This window comes from Centruroides vittatus, unplaced genomic scaffold (genome assembly GCF_030686945.1).
Source record: "Centruroides vittatus isolate TY-2023 unplaced genomic scaffold, ASM3068694v2 scaffold_149, whole genome shotgun sequence".
Classification (NCBI taxonomy): Eukaryota; Metazoa; Arthropoda; class Arachnida; order Scorpiones; family Buthidae; genus Centruroides; species Centruroides vittatus.
This window is the reverse complement of record NW_027122681.1, coordinates 2236168-2257109: the sequence shown is the minus strand read 5'-3', so window position 1 is coordinate 2257109 and position 20942 is coordinate 2236168. Positions and strand designations below refer to the sequence as shown.

Here is a 20942-nt window from a genome sequence, read left to right as displayed (position 1 = left end):
AGAATTATGCTTATTAGATGATAATTTACATTAATCAGCCTAATTACATGGGTTATTTTTGAGTTACAGAAGGTGCATTCCCTGGTAAAGCGGCTTTAATACATCTGGATAAGTAGCCAATATATAGGAGTGAACTTTTAATAGGAACAAACTAATATAATATTAATGAAGTTCAGATTCTAAATTAAGTAATCGATGCATTTGATATATTACTTTTAAATTATTATTAATAATAGGATGATAATATCACCCCATTAGCACCAAACTATAGCCCAATATGCCAGTTGGTATAGCTTTATTGTAAAGAATCGGGTTTGGTAGGATGTTTATATAATAATAGTGAGGTTGAGGCTGAAGTTTTCAACGCAAAAATGTGTACGTCGAACATTCAGTGTCACTTTCCTGTAAGCCTAGAAGTTTGACAATGGCATTTGGAAAGTCAGTGGACTCATGCTCAACATTCCAAATGCCATTGTCGAATTTCTAGGCTTACAGGAAAGCTGTACCGAACGTCCGACGTATGTGTTTTCGCGTTTAAAACTTCGGCCTCAACCTTGCTAATATCAGACAAATTACAATCAGATTTTACATAACATTAATAATACATTAAGCAGTATTATATATTACAATTAGGAGACAAGTTTAAATATATAGAAATACAGTAAAGTCCCAAAACACTCAACATTCCATAAAACTTGTCACATCATTAAAAAAAAACAATCTAATTTCTATCTCTATAACTTAACACTAGGATTGAATACGTTATCCAAGTAACGGCAACATTTGATAATAGCATCAATTCTATGTGCTAACAAAGAATACGATCCTTTTTTCCAAGGTGCCACCCGAAAATACAACAACGCGAATGTCACTAAACAGTTGCCGAAAGAGCTTGAAATGGTAGCTTGTATACCGAAACAAACCTAGCTTTACACTATGGAATCATAGCAGAACGTTGTAACTAATCTCTATTGTAAAAAAAAAAAATCTATTTTCCTGTACTTGCCTGAACTTCGGCTTTTATTTTAGATATAGTTAGTGTTTCTATTAAGTTCATTTTGTTATAGGCCATGAATCATCATAAAACACCAATTTATTTAAGTGTACAACACCCATTCCGTGTGTTTTTTCGGTTAATGTTACCTTAGGTAGCCAAGATGGCAGCTCGTCTCTAATTCCAGCAAGGAAACGGTGGGACGCACGTTCTAACCTAACCTAACCTATTTTAATAATTTGGTTGCTAATAATTATGGTAATTTATTAGAATAGGTTAGGTTAGTTAGAACGTGCATCCCACTGTTTCCTTGCTGGAATTAGAGACGAGCTGCCATCTTGGCATCTTGGCTACCTAAGGTAACATTAACCGTTTTTTCTATTACAATGTATTAGCTGTTATTACAATGTACTAGCTGTTATTACAATGTATTAGCTATTTGTTTGTGAAGAAACCCAAATATAAAATCATTTCTGCAACAACTTCAAATAGTACATAACATTTTGGGTATGACTATAACTAGTGATGTGTCGAAATTGGCTCGGCAAGCCAATTGTTAATTTTCAAAATTTAGGGAGTCAATTGTTAAAATTCTTGATGAGTGAATAGATGATGAAGGATAAACAGTGTTTTACATGTTAAAAGCCGTGATTTCTATTTATGTTTTTGAAAATAATATGAACTACTTGATTTATTACATGAATCCACTTGGCCCTATGAAGAATTAGTAACTTCACCGTGAATGGAAGGTGAAAGAGATATCAATTAAATGAAGTTTTGAAATTCAAAATAAACAAATAATTTCAGAAATTTTGTAGATAATGATATACAGCAAACAATTGCATAAGTTCCTGAAACAATAGAAAAATAATTAATGTCGTAGCAATTAGTAGTGCAGAAGCCGAAAGAAGTTTTAGTTTAATTAATGTACAAAAATAAGAACTCTTGAATGCTTATCTGAATTTATGACAATTAATTTACTAAAAAAAAGAATGAAAAGATTGCGATACTTTTGTAAAATAGTGGCTAAATATGAACCACAGACACTAGAATATGCCTAAATTGGAAAAGACTTATAGTGTAAGCCAAATTGCTGTTTGGAACTTACTATAAATAATTTATTTTTATTTATTTATTGAAGTTAGAAGTAAAATTTTTCTTAAATTCCAGTACATGAAAGTATGTTAAATAAAAAATGTGCTCTGAATTATTTATTATTATAAAAATGTTTTAAAAAGATTCCAAAATATATTTAACATATAAGTAAGTGCATAAAAAACACTTTAAAAAAGGATTTCTGGAAATCCTACACTTGTTTACCCTTCGTCCTCTCTCTCACTGCACCCGAAGTGAGCCAGTTGTTAAAAATTTACCAAAACACCAGTAGAAGGCCTTTTAAAAAGACCGAAAACGTTTGGAATTAGAATTAAAAGGCTGCATTTTAAAGGTTGATAGGTGTCGAGATGGAAACACCAATAATTACAACCCAAAACATCATATATTTCATAAACATCTGTAATAATATTAATTAAAATTTCAGATTATTTCACTAATTATGATACAAATATAACAACCATTTTATTAATTTTAAAGCAATTTTGTTTTCTATATTCTGTACTAAAATCTTCAGTTGCACAGCTCATTTTCTAGAATAGAATACTGCTTCAACTACTACTATTGCTATCAAAAAATATAATAGAACATCATTCTAAAAAATGTTCTTGGTTCATTTAAAACATACATCTTAGAAAAACTGGTAATGAATTGCAAAGAATTTTACAGCAAACCTCTCTCAGATTTTAATCTACCCTTGATATATGTAAAATACACAATAAGATATGGTTATGAATGGCCGAACACAATTAGATTATGCAAACATTTAAATATGCGCAATAACTGTAGGCAAATAATACATTATAACTTGCAACAGTTCAATAATGACATCATTCTAATTACAGATAGAGATGTCATATAAGAAATTTTGTATCAATCATTAAATTTTTCTTTTGACAGAACCGTTTAATGATAAATGCAAAAATATTTATGTCAAATTTTTTTCTAAGTTGATTCTTCATTTCTTATAGCATAGTCAGTGGCATAGTGAGGGGGGAGCAAGGGGGTGGGTGTATCACGCACCCGGTGTCACTCGCAGAGGGGTGTCCAAATGGTCTCCAATACAAACTATATGTGTTTCTGGAGGGGGAGGGGGTGCCAATAAGATGTCGTGCCCCAGGCACCAGTTATGTTCGCTATGCCACTGAGCATAGTGAACAATTCTTAAAGTATATATTTTTCATAAAGACATGAAAAGCAACATTAATTACTGTTAAATCCATTTATAAATCTTATATTGTGATCGGCAAGATCCAGCATTTCATTCAGCAAAATTCCAGCTAAAGTAATCTCAAGCTTGATAATCTTGTTTTGAAAAAGCAGTTGTGAATTTCACATTGATTTACGTTCACTGTTATTCAGAAATGAAATATTCTCAATCTTTGTATCTTTATACTTGACCCCCCAGTCTTATCCTTTATGACTCATATGTCCCCTTTCTAAAAAAAGTTGGAGACCTCTGTGCTAGAGTGATGAAAAATCATCAAATATCAATGAATTAAATCGAACTAATCAATCAAAATATACAATCAATGAAGTCGTCAAAATTGTAAAAATATAATTTTGATGACTCATTAATATCATTCAATATTGTATTTGCAATGCAAGTCATTTCATCTTTTAATATGTCAAATGCATTCTCCTATCTAATGCAGGTCTAATTTCTCGGCTTCGTGGGCTTCAAACCAGGACTAAACTGCATTTTTATATTCAAGAGTTTGATGACAATACTTCATATATCCAGATTTAAGTAAAAATAATGGTTCATTTTCCTACTGTTCTTTCCTTCATCTCGAGAACAAAGACAGACAAAAGCCGAGACCGGATATGAAAACCTCAGTGGCAGGAGGCCCTGATAAACTATATATGAACTTCTGATATGTACCACAAGTCACGTTATTTCAATTCAAAAATTTTCCCCCGAAAGGCGTTAAATAGACGACTGGCACGAATCTATTGTTAATGAAAAAGTATGATGTACGGGGGGCAAACCACTACTAATTTGAGGTGGAGAGCATATAAATTAAATTAATTAAAAATTGCAGCCCAGCATTGTGACGATGTCACAATAGATAATTGCTTGCGTAATATACAATTCGATTTCACTTAATGACAATTAGGTAATTTGATCAAAAACATCGGTGTGATATTAAACCATTGCTTTGGTAAAAGTCTAAAGTGTTTTACTTTATCAATAATACTACAAACATTATAAATTCTCACTCTGTCTGCTTTTTACCCTGTTTTTTATTTTCTTTCAGTTTTTCTTTTGCCCACCAAGGATCAAGTGGCTAAAACCACCAAATACCAACACTTGTTCGTGGGTCTTTTGCTCCACAGCTCTGTTAAAGTCCCAACCGCGTCATTCGGACCTAGAATTGTACTGCCAGTTTCCCATAGAAATTTCACCACCCCCCCTTGGCAGATCACCCAAGTTTCTGGTCCCTCAGCCTGTCAACCGTTTCTTCCTCTTTTACTCATAGCCAAAACTATTTGATAGATGAAGCTGACGAATTAGTCTAGAAAAGACTTACATTTCTTCTCTACGGAAAAATATTACGTTTATATTTAAATCTTCAGACTCGAGGTCAATTTTAAAACGGTAAATCAATGTAAAACATAAATCTCTTCTTCACTATAGATTTACATTCCCTGCTGGTACAAATGCAGATAGGAATGAGGCTGTTGGGACCTTATCGGAGAGTAAAAGTGAAAGGAACCGCGAAGGGTCACGTGCAGACTCCTTCCAAAGGAACCGCGAGTGTGCACGTGAAACTTGGCGGCGTCTGGGGAGTTTGAAAACTTGGGGGATCCAAACTTCCTATTCACAGCTGCATTTATGTCAAACCTCCACCCGAAATTATCGTTATTTAAAAGGAGAAGAATTAAAATTCATACTTTCTCCCTCGGAGTAGGTTTAATCTTGCTTAAAGACCGTGCTAAATGTTGAACGGCATTAAAAAAGAACCCCTTCGAATCACAAGCGGCCATTTTTCTAAATAAATGTTTCAGTCAATCCTTTTAAAATATACAAACTTCCGATGTAGCAACATCTTCTCCAGCGACATCTTGTTTACAATGACGCGAGCGCCGTCTGAAATTATATTTCGATCGGAAAAATCTTTTTTTTTTTTTTGTTCTGCTTTTTTTTAATTAAAAAAATAATTAAAACGTTAAGAAATAATTAATATAAACAAAATACGTGTTTAATATTATAAAATAATTTTAAATCGTAAAAATTAATTTCGAAGTAAATTTATTGAAAGAAATTATATATGAATATTTTAGATGGCGCTCTCGATCGGCTTGAAATCAGTCGTGAACGTGATCCTGTTATGGCTTGTTTAATTAGGACTTTAAAAAGGAGTGAACTAAAATATTTAAATAAATTAATCTCAGAGAGGAACAGAAAGTCATATACAAGGTATATGTAATGTATTATTTGTGCACTCGGGGCCGGATTTGCACATAAACTAAGCAACCTTCCCGCACTAAGTCTATAGCTTAGGGCCTCAGATATTTAAATAGTTCTAATTAGTGGAAGGGGTTAATGTAACCCTTGGTGCCAAGATGGCGGCTTGTCTCTGATTTCAGCAAGGAAACAGTGGGACGCACGTTCTAACCTAACCTAACCTATTCTAATAATTTGGTTGCTAATAATTATGGTAATTTATTAGAATAGGTTAGGTTAGAACGTGCATCCCACTGTTTCCTTGCTGGAATCAGAGACGAGCCGCCATCTTGGCACCAAGGGTTACATTAACTGTGGAAGGAAAGGCCTGTTATAGCTTAGGGCCTCACATTTTAAAATGTATCTAGATTATTTTTTACAATCCTAACACCTCCCCTATGTCACAAACCACTTTGGTCTACAAACAGGACCTAGGTAAAAAGTAGGTAATGCACATTAGCAAGACTACTCTTCGTTCTTTCTCGTCGAGATGATGTGACGATAAGATCTGAACTCTGAATGAGGGGTTCCCACCTCCAGAATTGTAGACCCCCTTTGAGCAAAAAAGGAATCATACCCATATATGTGACCTTTTGTGAGATATCTGCCTCCAAAGATCGGTTTTTTGCCATCTAGCAGTATTCTGCCTATTCTTCGTGCTCTGCATCTGCAATGCTCCACGTATAGTTGTGTGCTTTGGTGTGAGGTATAGCGAGCACCTTGGTGTCCACATGGAGACAAGCCCCTGAACTCTGCTAAAATTGTATAACATCAAGTATAACATCCACGAACAATCAAGTGAGCTACTCAAAGTCAGCATAGTTGCATGGACTAAACTTAAACTATGAATAAGTAAAAAAAAGGCAAGTAAAACTTACAACAATAAAAAAACAGGATGTTTCAGATCTACTTGCGGCTTCAAGGACCTTTTCCTATTACACTTCTCACAAATACTGCCAGTGGATAAAAGAGGATAAAAGACCCACTTTCACAGTGAATTTCACATCCAAAGAAATTCTCTCATTCAAGCCTAATTCCTTATATTCATCACACAACAGCATAAAAACGTCTACAGTTGTGCAAATACATCAACAGATATCCATAATCATAATTTACGTTGAAAAAATCACGAATATAAACTTCAATCTCACACATACAAACTCCACGAAAAAATAAATTAAAATGCAATCAAATTATACTGCCAAGTATGCACAGTAACCGACTTCGTATAATCGAGCGTATGTATATGCAAATTTAAAACAACTCGTAACTTTCTCAAACAAGATCTCGTATGAAGTAGACTAGGTTTTAGGATTGTAAAAACTAACTTGTATCTATTTAGTGAAAAAGAAAGGCCCTTTGTGTTATAGCTTACGACCACAAGTCATCATCCAGTCCCGAGTGTACTAATTATGAATTATTTTCTTTATATTAAAGCATGTAAATTTCTTAGATTGGCAGAAGTCGGTAAATTAGAAACTCCAAAAGTAGAAGGAAAATATGATACAGGGCAAGTAAGTGATTAGTGATTTGTTGAATTAAATATATAATTTAATGTTCTGCACGTATCTTTCAAAACGTCACACTTTCTGGAATATTTTTAATATGGTACTGGATCAAATATCCGATTAATTTGGGACAGGAAGTGGTTCGTATTTCTGAACAGAGGCTAAGTATATACTTAAAATATATTTGAATTTGTAATTAATATACCATATACCAGCAGTCATACTGGAACTGATGCTGCATGAGGCATCACAAGAGAAACCAAATTAAGGTAGCTGTGTGGCAAACTACAGCCAACCAAATTCTAAACTATCTGATTTTCCGGTAATTTCAGATTTCTGGAAGTCGGATATTTGGTATAGTACTTTAATGAAGAACTGTTGATAATGGTGATGTAAATTAGTACATTCAGCAGTAATTACTTTTAATTTAGTTAACTGTCAGTTAGTAAAATCGTGTTAATCAGTAACAAATATAAAGAAGTTTACTTGTATTTATAGGTCTCAATTCTTTCATCGGGAATAATTCATTACTTTTATACCAGGTATTCAAGAAGCCCTTCAATGTAGCAGGTACAGAAGCTATTTGTAAATAAATGCATATTAATAATAAATACATGCATACATAACAAAATAAATACATGCAAAAACCAAAAAAATATATACTAAATTAAAGAAGATAAAATCCAGTTTGCCATTACTGAAAAAATAAAGAAAATTTTTATATTCTTAGCATTGCAAATGGCTGCTATGTCAAAGGACTTCTGGATTACCTGGTGTGAGGATTTCTTACTTACAATCAATATAAATTGAATAATTTTAATATGATTTTCAAGAAGCATTGAATGTAATGTCTTTCAATATAAAAATTGTTTTTCATTCACTAGTTACTCAAACTTTAATGAATTTGACATTTTTAATGTCTTCTAAATGTGAGGTCCGAGACGTGATTCAAACTGTTACTGAAATTCACTTTTCAAAAACAGAGAAACTGAAAAACAAACAGAAAATGGATAAAATATTTTGTTTATAATGTTTGCCAATACATAATGTGGAAACTGATGTAAACAATGTTAAATCTTAAGATCACCCATCTCCAGTTGGGATCAGAATTCTGTGTCAACCTTTCATGTGACCTGAAATGGTCTCAAATTGCTTCTGGAAACAGGTAAGAGACCAATTTAGAAGTGAGGATGGGAAAGCAGAATCAATCAGGATGTCTGATCGCTGATCGAAAGCAAGCCCTCAAGGATACCGGGCTTGCTTTCGATCCGTTTCTTTTGACTATTCTCATCCAACTTGCATTCTGTCTGTATTGCTGCGTTACTTCTCCAGATCCACAGACTTCATTTATCTCATTATCTCTACAGATTGAATCAACTTTGATATTGCTCTGTCTGTCTTAGGCAACAAATCATAAGGATATCTGTATTCCCAGTTAATTAGAGCACAGATATTGTCTGTTTCTTGTTTTGTGAATCACTGATGTTCTACTGTTTCCTGATAAACATAACATTGAGGAGGCCTCTTCAACAAGATCTAGGACTTTTGTTTCAAAACTGTTTGTGAATCTGAGGAAAGTCCAAGAACTTTGTAAGAACCTCTCTCTCAAATAAACAATTTCAAAAGTAACTGAGCCTGTCTTAGTGCCATACTTACATACAAAACCTTAACATAATGAAAATTCTGATCTGCCTATTCTCTTCCTCTACAACATTGATTCCTAAACTTTTTCAAGCCACCGCTTCCTTGGTTCTTATAGCCAACACCCATTTTCCCTTGTGTGAGAAAAGCATGGAAATATTCTTAGAAAAACTTTACCCATTTTATCAGAGAAAAGGGAAAGGTTATCAGTGACCCCAACCCTTGCGTATGGTCACCATTCGGTTAGTACCCTGCCTCCACTATCCTCTGCTGCCAACTTGCTTCTTTTTGCTCCCCTAGATTTACTCACCACTCACTTTGGGAATTACTGCTCTAGAGGAGTTTCAGCCATTTTGTGCATAGTTAATATCGGACTGTGACAACCATCGTGAGGACCTCGCGCGAAAGAATAATATGGTCCAAGTGGAGCATGTGATAACACAAATACTCACATGACAAAATGTAAATGCTTTTGACCTAGTAATAGTCTCTTTAATCCAAAAAATATTGACGGTAGACTGTCTCACAGCTTAACAGGTTCAAATTTAACCATCAATATTTTTCGGATTAAAGAGACTATTACTAGATCAACATATAATACAGCTACCATAAGAAATTTAGCAAATGTTTTTATAAATATAAACATTACAAATGTATCTGAAACTTTGTATTCTTTATGAAATATGAACTTTTAATGAATAATTCAATTAACTCAGATTTTTATGGTTTTCTGCACATTAGCAGCCGTGACATTTAATCTCATTTGCTGAATTTTAGCATGAACTAAGTGACTGTATGCTTTTAAATATATAAGTAAGACATTTGCAAATTGTAATGTTTAAGTTAAAAATCATTTTAAAAATAATTCCAATTAATTTTAAAACATTAATTGGTCCGGATTCGAATATTAGATGACTGTTTGGATACTGTACTTTGCAGTGCAGCTGCATGGTAAGCAGGAGTTACAGGTTCAAGTCCCATTCTTGATCAACATTTTTTCAAAATATTCTAAATTATTTTATATCTATATCATATATTTAATGAGCCAAGTTATGGGCGAGTGAATCTTGCGTATTAATTTGAATAATTTATAATTTTGAACCTAGTTTAGTTTACTATATAATAATTTGTATGTTTTTGCAGTTATTTCTTCACAGAGTATTCGGTTATAGAGGTGTTACCTTATTTCCATGGATAGCAAGAGTATATGATAGGGATGTCCTTAAAAAACACAATAGGTAAGATATATATTAGATATGCATTTATTACTTTAAAAATTTATGAAAACTTCTTAAGTCTGGATCTTAAATTTTCTATAATTAATTAATTAACTGTTCAAGTTATAAATCAATAAATTTTGTTTAGAAGTAATGAAGATACTAGTCCAGGTTTTAATCAAGTCGGAAGGGAAGTTAGAGGACATACGCACTGTTATTATCAAGTTTTAATTGATACTAGAGATTGTCCTTTTGTGGTATGATTATTTTAATATATTTTATCATGAAATAATTATATAAATTTCAAAATTGGTAATTAGTGCCTCCACAGACTAATTCTAAATTTCAAAATAAGGAGAATAAACGTTTCATTGTTTTGTTTCTCTCGATTTGAGTATGTGAGTATGTGGTTGGAATGAAAACCACCAGATTCTGTCAGTACATTGTGATGAAGGAAATGACGTGCAGGAGATAAGACATTCTCGGTAATAACTCGGAAACAAAGACTATGAAACAACTGTTTACCATCTAAACTCAAAAACCAAGCATTTCCAGACCTATGTTGATGTAAACTATTTGAGGAACACATACATACTACATATGAGAAACACATTCTTGAGGTAACGCTGTGTATTTTTGAGACACTAGTGATTTCATAACATGACATGAAACTGTGATGTTAACAGTGCCCTGACAATATTAAATCTTGGTTGTTGACAGTCAAAGTAAGTTTATTTAATGCATGAATGTTGATGTAATGTGATTTATCTCCTCTAACATAATAATTGTCATTTAGGAAACTGTCTACTATAGTGTTCTCTCTAAGTTAGTTTTAGCTGATTAATCGATGAGCTAAAACCAGCTTATTGTCATTAACTGAAGTTTGTAGGGAAATCTGTGGCAACAGCTAACCAGCTAACATTGTGGATTAAGTTTCTCACTCAGAATCTCTGAATGGCCTTATATGTATGAGGTGCGCTGCTAATGTTCAAGAGCTATGTGCAACTTGTAAGCTGTGCTTTGGCACCATTGATATACAGGAAATTTTTTAATTAACAAATTTGAGGTGACCAATGTTTTGAGTACTTGATGTAAGGAAAATTCTATATATGGAGAATAATACATGATCAGTTGCAACTTTGCAAGTATAAAATGCATTTAGAAATAAATTCACTTAAGCATAGGCAAAACTAAAAATTTATGACACTTATTTAGTTTCTTTGGTACTTTTCTGTTAATGGAACACCAGCTGATATGTACAGCAACAGGTAAGATTTAAGGGGTTTCACGCCATCCCCAGAATTGTTGACCCTTTGCGAGATAGTCACCTCCAAAGGTTTTTAACATGTATTGATATACATGTTAAAAACTGCCTATTTTACATGCTTTGCATGTAGTCATGCAATTCAGTGCTCACTATTGCTCACACTGAAGCGCCCGGGTGGAGGATCCCTACACCCCCTAAAACTATATAACATCGAGTACTCTGTGAACAGTTGCATGGGCTAAATAGTTAAATGCAATAGGCTTAATGGACAATGGTATTGCATGTAGGATTTAAGTTACAACTGTCGTCCTGTTAACAGAGAAGAACCGTTTCTTTTTCAATTCCATTGTAAATCATTTATAATGGTGTCACAGAATGTCATACTAGTGACAGAGTTGTCATAAATCAGCTGAGACTCATGCAAATGCTTACCAAAAAAGTTTACTGCTCTGTCACTAAAAACAGCTAAACCTAAAACTTCATCTTTTAACGTCAGAATTCTGTATGTAGGAGATAAACATTTGAGAATAAGCATTTTTAATAAGCAAGACAAGTTGTGATGTCGACACAAAAATTACTGCAAATTTTCTTCAAAATTAGCCCATTGGTCAGAATCTGGAAACTCAACTTGTTTCTATTGAAGACCGTCCATAATTATTAAGATAGTAATGCACATAATTGGAGCTAGTGCTCTCAACTTTTTCTCAAACAAATATTTTCGATGCAGTCTATTGTCATGATGGCCAGAATTTGAAATAAAGAGACTTTTGCTACATTCTGAAATGTGTTTGTTATATAGTATAATGAACCCTGATGTATTTGTACTGCATTTTTTGTGGATTGTCAGATAGGTAATAGGCTACTAGATGGACAAGATGGTAAAGGCATTAGTCTGTCACTCTGTAAACGTATGTTCAAATCCAGATAAGATTCTCAGAAATGTTCATGGATACTTGATCCAGAAATATTAGGTCTCATCCCTCGTCACTTTGCTATTGCATTCTAGCTTGGCCATATCCATAATGAGCATAACAAAAGACACACTTCATTCCTGCAGAAAAAGATTAAAAGGGGGGAAGTTGATTGATTTTTCTATTAATCCAAATGGACATTACATTAACTATCATCATTTTTCTTAATTTTTTTCATCCTCCTGTGAAAGATTAGTTACCAATTTCAGAATATTTTATTTCTTTATTTAGAGAACTCAAACGGAAGCTGTGACTTTTTTGGGTAACCAAGATAACAGCCGGTCACTATATGCCATTCCAGGTAATTTTCAAATTTATAGTACAAGGTCTTTCAAAATGAATGTACCGTATTAATTACTGTAATAATGTAAATTATTATTCGAGAAGTATGCAACATAAACAAATCAACAGAATAACTGTCCAAGTTTCATTCCTGATCTTCATTCAAACATCCTGTTGTCTACTATCTGTAGGAAACACTATAAACAAAAATGGCAACTCTTCCGTAGATAAGGTGTTTCGTGTTTTGCAGTTCACAAAGTTGAAATCACTCTTTATTGTGCAATATGAGTTTTAAAGACAATTTTAAATCATATAAGATACATTCATCAATGATGTTAACTGTTCCAGGAGAACATAAAACTATTCTGAGTTTGCAAACTGCAGAACAAAAGATACCTTCTCTGTTCAGAGTCACTGTTTTTGTTTATGGCGCTTCCTAAAAACAGTAGACAGCAAGACATTTGAATGCAGATGAGAGATATAACTCAGACAGAACAATATTGTCGAATGGTAACATTCATTTCGGAAAATCCTGATTTAATAACTAATTTCAAAATATACCAATTTGATTTTAAGTATAAAAGGAAAGAAAAAAATGAAAGTTTCCATTTGTCACATTCGAAATAGAATGTGACGAATGGAAACTTCTCGAGTTAGGAATGTGCATGATTAACATAAATTGACATTTTTGTATTTGTATGTTTTTTTTCACAAGGAAAAAAAATTATATTTAAAATTTGTTGATCTCATTTTACCATTTTATTTTCATTATCCATTAAAAAAAAATGTTATGCAGTGGCTCAGCTGATTTTGCAAGCTGCGATTTATTATAATGTACTTCAATGTATCTAAACAGCTTTTTGTTTGACATGAATGGCTTTGCAGGTGTGAGTTTTACTTCATTTCTAACAACATTTTTTACTTTATGACTTATATACCACATATGGATTAACCATACAAAAATTCAGTAGTCTAAACTTTAAAATTATAAAATAATTTAAATAGTAATTTTTATTTTCATTAAAGGTTTGGATTATGTTGCTCATGAAGATATTTTACCATATGCAAGTACTGAAAAACTTCCCATTCATCATGAACTCTTTGATAAATTTCTAGCTTATGATTCTGAAAAAGGTACTTCATTTTATATTACAATTAAGATATAAAAATATTTTTCATGTTATAATTAACATTTAAATTCAACAGATCCTCCATTTAGTTCTCGAGAAACCTTAAGAGCATGGCAGGAAAAAAATCATCCGTGGTTAGAACTCTCGGATGTTCATAAAGAAACCACAGAAAATATTCGGGTGACTGTGATACCATTTTATATGGGAAGAAGGGTAAATTTTTAAATAATTAAAACATCAATTTTCTAAGAAAAAAATTTAACCCTGATTTCTGTTTTTTAGATTGCCCAAAACACAACTGTTTATTGGGTAAGTAAAACACATAATCATAAATAAAAATTGGAGAATTTGATCTACACGTGAAATGAATTATGTTCTTTAGTGGCGTTACTGTATTAGACTGGAAAATCTTGGGGATTATGTCGTTCAGTTAAGAGAAAGACATTGGAGAATTTTTAGTCTTTCTGGTTCTTTAGAAACTGTTAGAGGTAGAGGTGTAGTTGGTCAGGTCAGTATAAACTTTATTATTATTTTTAAAAAAAAATTAAAATGTTTTATTTAAAATAAGTTTATTTGTAGGAACCTATTTTATCTAAAGTACAACCTGCATTCCAGTATAGTAGTCATGTGAGTTTACAGTCACAGTGTGGTCATATGTGGTAAGTATAGTAGAACTTTTTTTCATTTTAGGTTCATTAGTAAACATTGCTAATGCAATGTTGCATAGACCTTTATTCATATCATAAACCGTATTTTACAGACTATAAGACGCACTTTTTTCTTCGAAAAATTGCCTCCAAAATTCAGGTGCGTCTTATAGTCCGTAAAATACGGTATATGCTTCTTAATGCTCCTCCATGTGGAACCTCCTATCGGGGAGGTTCCTTGTGGTAGCACTGATTTATGTCATTTCTCTGCTGAATCAGTAGTTCTGTACGAGTATAGAATAAACCTCAAAAAAATCTTGCATAACTTTGTCATTGTGTGAAAAGTTGAACGCAGTAGGGTTGCACTTAAAGGCAGGCTCAGGCTTGTCAGTGTTACCATGCAGAACCTTCCAGATATAATTAAGGAGCACAAACATGCAGTGAATGAAGGTCTAAACAACACTACATTATTGGTGTTCGCTAAGAATCCTAATGTTGAAGTCACTTGGGATGATAGAATTATTAGAATTTATTTTACAGTGACTTATCAATCATTTTCAATTTTGCCCAATAAATTTTAAAATATTTACTGTATCCAAAATATATTTTAAAAATTTACAAAATTCATATAAGTAATTTATCTAAATTTTTAATTATTTTTTATATGAACAATTATCTAGCTGTTTAACTGTTTGTTTAATACATTAATACTTCTGGATATATATATATATTAATTCTTCCTACCCTGTGGGCACTTTTTTCTATACAGAATTCACAATGAGGGCAGCTAAGTGGTGAGGGATTAGGCTCAACTTATCCGGGACTGGGACTGATCATCTGTGAAAAATTCCTTGGAGAATTGCTCGCTTAGATTTAATCTTGGGTCCCCAGATCAGTAGGCTAACACCTTAACTGTCTCGGCCGTTGTTCTGAAATACATAAATTCTCTAATTATCAAATCTGAATTTTGAATAGCTATTAATTACCGTATTTACTCACGTATAAGATGACCTCGCATATAGGACGAGGTGTGACTTTAAAGATCAAATTAAAGAAAAAAATTAGATTAAACGAAATAAAATTAGAATTGTATTAATAAATCACAAATAAAATATCAAACAAACATAAATGCACACATTGTCCCACAAAAATCACTAGCATTTTAAACTTTAAGGAAAAATCTTGTAAAATCGACAACATAATTTGTTCATGTAAAGCTGGACAATCGGAAACCTTTTTTTTGCCAATTAACAGTCGAATCGACTCTCCGTCGATTACACTTAAGAGTTTCTCTGAATTCTGATTTCCGAATAATCATCTATTTTCATGTGGAAATAGATTAAAACTTATATTGGGCTCCTGTGTGATTTTGGAATTTCAATCTGGAATTCAATTCAAAAGCTTTGCTTTTCCTATTGCTATTCATCTGTACTCCAGACAATATACGAAAACGATTCAAACAACCCAGATAAAATACTTTTGTTTTTAAATTCAAGAGGGTAAGTATCTGGTAAAAAATGCAAATACGTGGTTCACAAAAATTACTTGCAAAAACGTAAAGAATCTTTTGCTCAGGCATATAGGATGACCCAGGAATTTGAAGCTGTGATAAATGAATAAAAACCTTGTCTTATACGCGAGTAAATACGGTATTCATATTTTCTTTAAAATGATCTTTATAAATTATTAAACTTCCATAAACAGTCCAAAAATATTGAATTGAATTGAATGAAAACTTTATGTAATGGATTATTTAGAACACATAGGAATTAGAATCAAAAAACACCATGAAAAACACTAAAGGAGTCCATCACTAGATCCAGAAATTCTGATTTTTAATGGTTTAACATTCAAACTGTAACAACTTCTTGCATATACAAATATCAACAGCTGCATTTAAATTTTTTCTATTGAACAGAATTCCTTGTTCGTTAAGTCAAAATTAGACTTTTTACAAATGAGAAATATCAGAATAGAATAAAAAAAATACTGTTTTATGGGTTTAATAATATATTTACACATTACTAATAACAATATGATTTTAGCCAAGTGGTTAGGGTGGCAGCCTACAACTTCAGGGGATCCTGGATCAAATCTGGACCATTCAAAAAACCTCAGGAATAGTCTCTATCTGAATATGCCAGACCTTCCTTGCCCCTCATTACTCAGCCTCCCATTTCAGGCCTGGCCAAATCCATAATGAGCTCACTAAAAAAGAATGTCCTCTTAGTCCCCACAGGGCAGAAAGAGTTTAAGAAACAAAAGTAGTAGTGTGTTTATGTTTACATATTACATAGAACATTATCTTTACTAGAAATTTGTTACAAAATGTATTTGATAACTGTAACCGATACAGATTTTATATGTATTCCATAGGGGAACTTTCCGCATGGAGAGAGAAGACGGACACACTTTTGACTGTAGAATTCCTCCATTTTCTTTGGAAAGTAAACACGAACCAAATCCCACAGACAACACCACTTGAAAGTCTAAATTAAACATCTTAAAAAAACTTTTACATTACGGATTGTTTTCGAGCCTATGCCAAATACAATATGCCATTCTTTGTAAATTTAAAATCAGATAGTTTGAAAATTGCAGTATTTTTACTCCAGAAATACAAAGCAGAAAATATTTTCTAAATAATGCAATAGTCATTCGTCTAAAACAAAAGTATTTTTCTTTAAAATAGAATTATTTACTCTTCCATTAAAGAATTATTATGTTTTTCACTTTAAAAAATTTATATCTGTAACTATTTCATTGATAAAAATAAAATACTTTCCATTCTTTATAACTAAAGGAATTTTTTGTTTTCAACACTAAATTTAATTTGTTATTCATCATTTGTTTCGGTTTAGATTGAAAAATATATTTAGTGAAGTATTATATTTAAAATATTAAATATTATAATATAAATACCATATTTTACGGACTATAAGACGCACTTTTTTCTTCGAAAAATTGCCTCCAAAATTCAGGTGCGTCTTATAGTCTGTAGCGTCTTATAGGCATTTAAAAAAAATTGCTTAAAAATTAAGGTGCGTCTTATAGTCCGTAAAATACGGTAATACATTAAAAATATATATTGTGTAATATTTTAAAGCGGCACTACATGTGCGATGTTTTCCAAATCCAAGTGACGAACATTTGTCATTTGACAAATACAGTGTAGTGAGGACGAGTAGTTCATGGTAAACCTTTGGGATTTTCAAATGTACCAGATTATTTGCCATTTCCCACCCATGAATCTGTCTTTTCACCCATATCAAAGTATATAAACATTTGTCCAGACCTTCGCAATACATTATTCCCAAACATTCGAGTCTCGGAAAATAGGTGCAGACGTGTATACGCGAGCTCGAGTCACATTTACAGGCCAATATTTGTCGCTTAACAAATAATGCATATGTACTGTCTCTTTGTTAATTCTATTCACTAAGTTTGACAAGAATGAAACTGTTATTGATAGTAAAATTCTTGGTATCCTTATTGCAGTTATTTAATGTTGAATGTATGAGAAGTTTGTTTATTATTGATCTGAATAACAATGACATCATTCAGATAACAATATCACTATCACTCGAATCAATAATAAATATTTAGATCAGTTGATAAAATAATCATTTTCTTATTATTTCCCAATGATGGTGATATCAATTACAAAATCAGGTGTTTGCATGTAATACAAATTTTTTAAATATGTACCCCTTTAAATGAATTCTATGACAATATTTGAATAGTGCATATTATATATTACATGCTTCTGTACCTTTGATCTATGATATTTCAATATTGGGAAGATTCCCTGATTAAATGATTATAAACTAGTATCCCATATGACGTGCACCTAATAAACAAAATAGCCATTCAGATGATGTGACCAAGGTGATTGCCATCCTGTTTTGAGTGCGCACATGGGTGATCCAATTGCTGTTTTTGGCTAAACTCGGCCACAGATCCGGTCCTCTTGAACTTTGCAACTGACAGCTGTATGGTCAAGAAGGTTCGGGAGTCGGCGCACTGCTCTGGGATCCAGGGATCAAATCTGGACGGTCAAAAAGTCCCAGTAATTTTTCAGTGGATCTGTCCCTCACCACGTGGTTGCAACTATTGTGGACCTGGCCAAACTCATGATGGATATGATTTAAAAGTCCTCTTAGTGCCCATGGATGTGGAAACAGAAAAAAATATAAAAATGCAGAAACAGTGGTATGTGAAATTGGTGCTTGTTCTGGGTGTTTTCATTTGAACTCTGCAACCTCCTGGCTGACCAATCGGATGATCTTGATGCACTTGTCTGCATCAACATTGTCCTGAAATGGAAAAAACCCATTACATCACCTATTTGTCTGCAAATCATTTACCACTTTGCCTATGGTGCCTGACTTTTGCAACACCCTGTACAGTACTATAAAACCATTGCTTGTAATATAATGAATAATATATAGATTGTAAACTATCAAAATATATTAAATATTGATATTGTGAGTGTAGAGGACCAAAGCATAACATCCTCGAAAAATTTTTGGGATTTTTCGACCCATCTGGATTCGATCTCGGACCTTCAGGAATTTTTCGAGGATTGGTTCATCATGATATGTCGGGCCTTGTTCCTCATTCACCCTATCAGCCCATTCTGGACTTGGCCAAACCCATAATGGGCTTGCTAAAAAAGCCACTTTATTGACTACAGGACAGAAGGAGTTTTAAAAAAAGTACCTCTTGATGGCCGGACAATCGAGGCGGTTAAAAGACCTCCCAAAAGGCATCATTTCCCCGAGTGCGTACGGCCATTCCATCTATAAGGCCGGCTAATCGGACGCGTGCGTTCATATTCTCGTTCTCAGAGTAAGTAGCCTATATGAACTGCACACTCTATATTAACCATTGAGAGAAGAAAGAAGGATTGAATCCAGTGTTCTCACCAGATATATCTGTTAGACTTGATGTTGCTTTTCGGAGATTAGTAAAAACTAGTTGGACTCGCGTAACTGGTTATGAAACAAAGAATACACAAAGATTACACTGTCTTGACTCACGGAAAGTCAGCGCTGAAAAGGAGAGAGTGAAACCGTCACTAACGGCTCCCCGAGCACCGCCAACCTTTTATTACGTAATGGAAGAACGTTAATGCAATTTAGCGGCCGGATGGCCGAGCAGTCAAGGTTAGCAGCCTGCCGCCCTGGGGGACCCGGGCTCGAATCCGGACGGGTCAAAAAATCCCCGGGAATTTTTCGGGGGGTGGTCCGTCCGGATATGTCGGTCCCCGTCTCTCACCACCCAGCCGCCCCATTGTGGGCCTGGCCGAACCCATAATGGGCTTGCTATAAGAGGCCCTCTTAGTGTTCACAGGGCGGAAAGAGTCGGGCCCCGTCCCTCACCACCCGGTCGCCCCATTGTGGGCCTGGCCGAACCCATAATGGGCCTACTAAAAGAGGCCCTCTTAGTGCCCACAGGGCGGAAAGAGTTTAAAAAAAAAAAAAAAAAGGGCGGAAAGAGTTATAGAAAAAGAAAAATGGAAGAACGTTTACAAAACATCACCGCGACACAATGCGTTGTACGTAACGATGTCGTATAGCATTTAACAATAATTTCGATCGTTGATTCCAACAATATCGCTCACCACCTGGCTAACCGACAATGCAATTCCTAATATGGGTTTTCTTACGGCTCACATGGTGGATAGAATTTTAAAAAGCCTCGTGATTCTATATTGTAATTTTACTTTTTTTAAAATATTTTTGACTCTTTCTGTACTGTGGGCACTAAGTGGGCCGTTTTCCATGCCCATTATGGGAGCGGTCAGATTGTAAGGTATGAAGCCTGACAAATCCGAGGAAACCCCCGAAAAATAGCCGAGTTTACCAATTTCGGCCATTTTCCTTAGAGTAACAGGCTCACTTCTTAAGGGTAACTGGTATTACGGACGTGGAGAAAACCTGAAAAACTCCACGTGACCAGCTCGTCCCAGTGATCAGGGACGAAGACCACTTGGCCCCGGGATTCGATCTAGAGGAGTAAGCTGTAATCTTAACCGTTCGGCCATTCTGCCACCTGAGTCATGCGACTAATCGCGGGATTAAACAAGACGTTTAAAGGCAATTATTAACTCCAAAGACAGTTTGCCCAGAAGGGGAAGGATTTGGATAATTTATAGATATAATAAAATATGCATTTTATATTCAGGAGGCTAAAAAATCGACGTAGCTTAATAATTTTCAGTGGCGCACATGTCTGTTCGCCGGTCAGCCAGGTCCATAATGGCTAGATCATACCGCTGCATCAAGTAGATATTGATTTTGGTCGTTTATTAGATATACATATAAAAATTTCAAATATAATTAAAAAAACATTTTGAATTCTTGGAATTATGTTATTTGATTGCTTTAAAATTATAATATATTTTATGCTACCCGGATCGGGCCGAAGGTCCGGATAGTGTAACTGGTAATGTGTCTGTACGGATAGTAGAAGTTGCGAGTTCGAGTCCAGCTTCGGGCCGATTCTTTTCTTCCAATATATTTTATATTCGTAGGAAGGCGTGGATGTTTGCTTGATATTCTCCTCATGTTCATTCGTAGATTTTTTTTTGTTTACTCTTTTTTCTTATGTTTACTAAAATGGTCTTTTTATAAAGGTATGGCCAGACCCGTGCTGGCCGTACCCAAGATAAGATGGCCCAGCGGTGAGGAACGGGGCTCAACGTATTCGGGATGTA

General features: G+C 33.8%; 2 protein-coding genes across 3 annotated transcripts in view; one reads left to right on the top strand and one right to left on the bottom strand.

Moving 5' to 3' along the window:
• Pi4KIIIalpha (phosphatidylinositol 4-kinase III alpha) overlaps positions 1–5200 on the bottom strand; it is a 35577-nt gene extending 30377 nt beyond the window's left edge. The window contains exon 1 of the mRNA XM_067285006.1: positions 5006–5200. Coding sequence (XP_067141107.1) covers positions 5006–5098 — 93 coding nt within the window. The 5' untranslated portion in view covers positions 5099–5200. The remainder of the gene's footprint in view (positions 1–5005) is intronic.
• A 207-nt stretch (positions 5201–5407) lies between these two features.
• Positions 5408–17009, top strand: POLDIP2 (DNA polymerase delta interacting protein 2). Of its 2 annotated transcripts, none has more exons than XM_067284913.1 (11): positions 5408–5531; positions 7012–7072; positions 9851–9945; positions 10076–10181; positions 12394–12463; positions 13471–13578; positions 13651–13787; positions 13857–13883; positions 13957–14082; positions 14154–14233; positions 16598–17009. In XM_067284913.1, exons 1-11 carry the CDS (start codon positions 5443–5445, stop codon positions 16704–16706), a joined length of 1008 nt encoding a protein of 335 aa, XP_067141014.1. In that variant the 5' UTR covers positions 5408–5442; the 3' UTR covers positions 16707–17009. The 2 variants fall into 2 exon arrangements, with proteins under 2 accessions (XP_067141014.1, XP_067141013.1); XM_067284912.1 differs by having other exon boundaries at positions 10073–10181; positions 16598–17007.
• Positions 17010–20942: the final 3933 nt, after the last annotated feature.

What these genes read in the sequence shown, in the direction of transcription:
- POLDIP2 (XM_067284912.1), top strand. Translation starts at nt 5,443, where the DNA reads ATGGCTTGTTTAATTAGGACTTTAAAAAGGAGTGAACTAAAATATTTA. An exon ending in AACAGAAAGTCATATACAAG is followed by an intron (nt 5,532 to 7,011) that starts GTATATGTAATG and finishes TAAATTTCTTAG; the next exon opens with ATTGGCAGAAGTCGGTAAAT. An exon ending in AGCTTATGATTCTGAAAAAG is followed by an intron (nt 13,579 to 13,650) that starts GTACTTCATTTT and finishes TAAATTCAACAG; the next exon opens with ATCCTCCATTTAGTTCTCGA.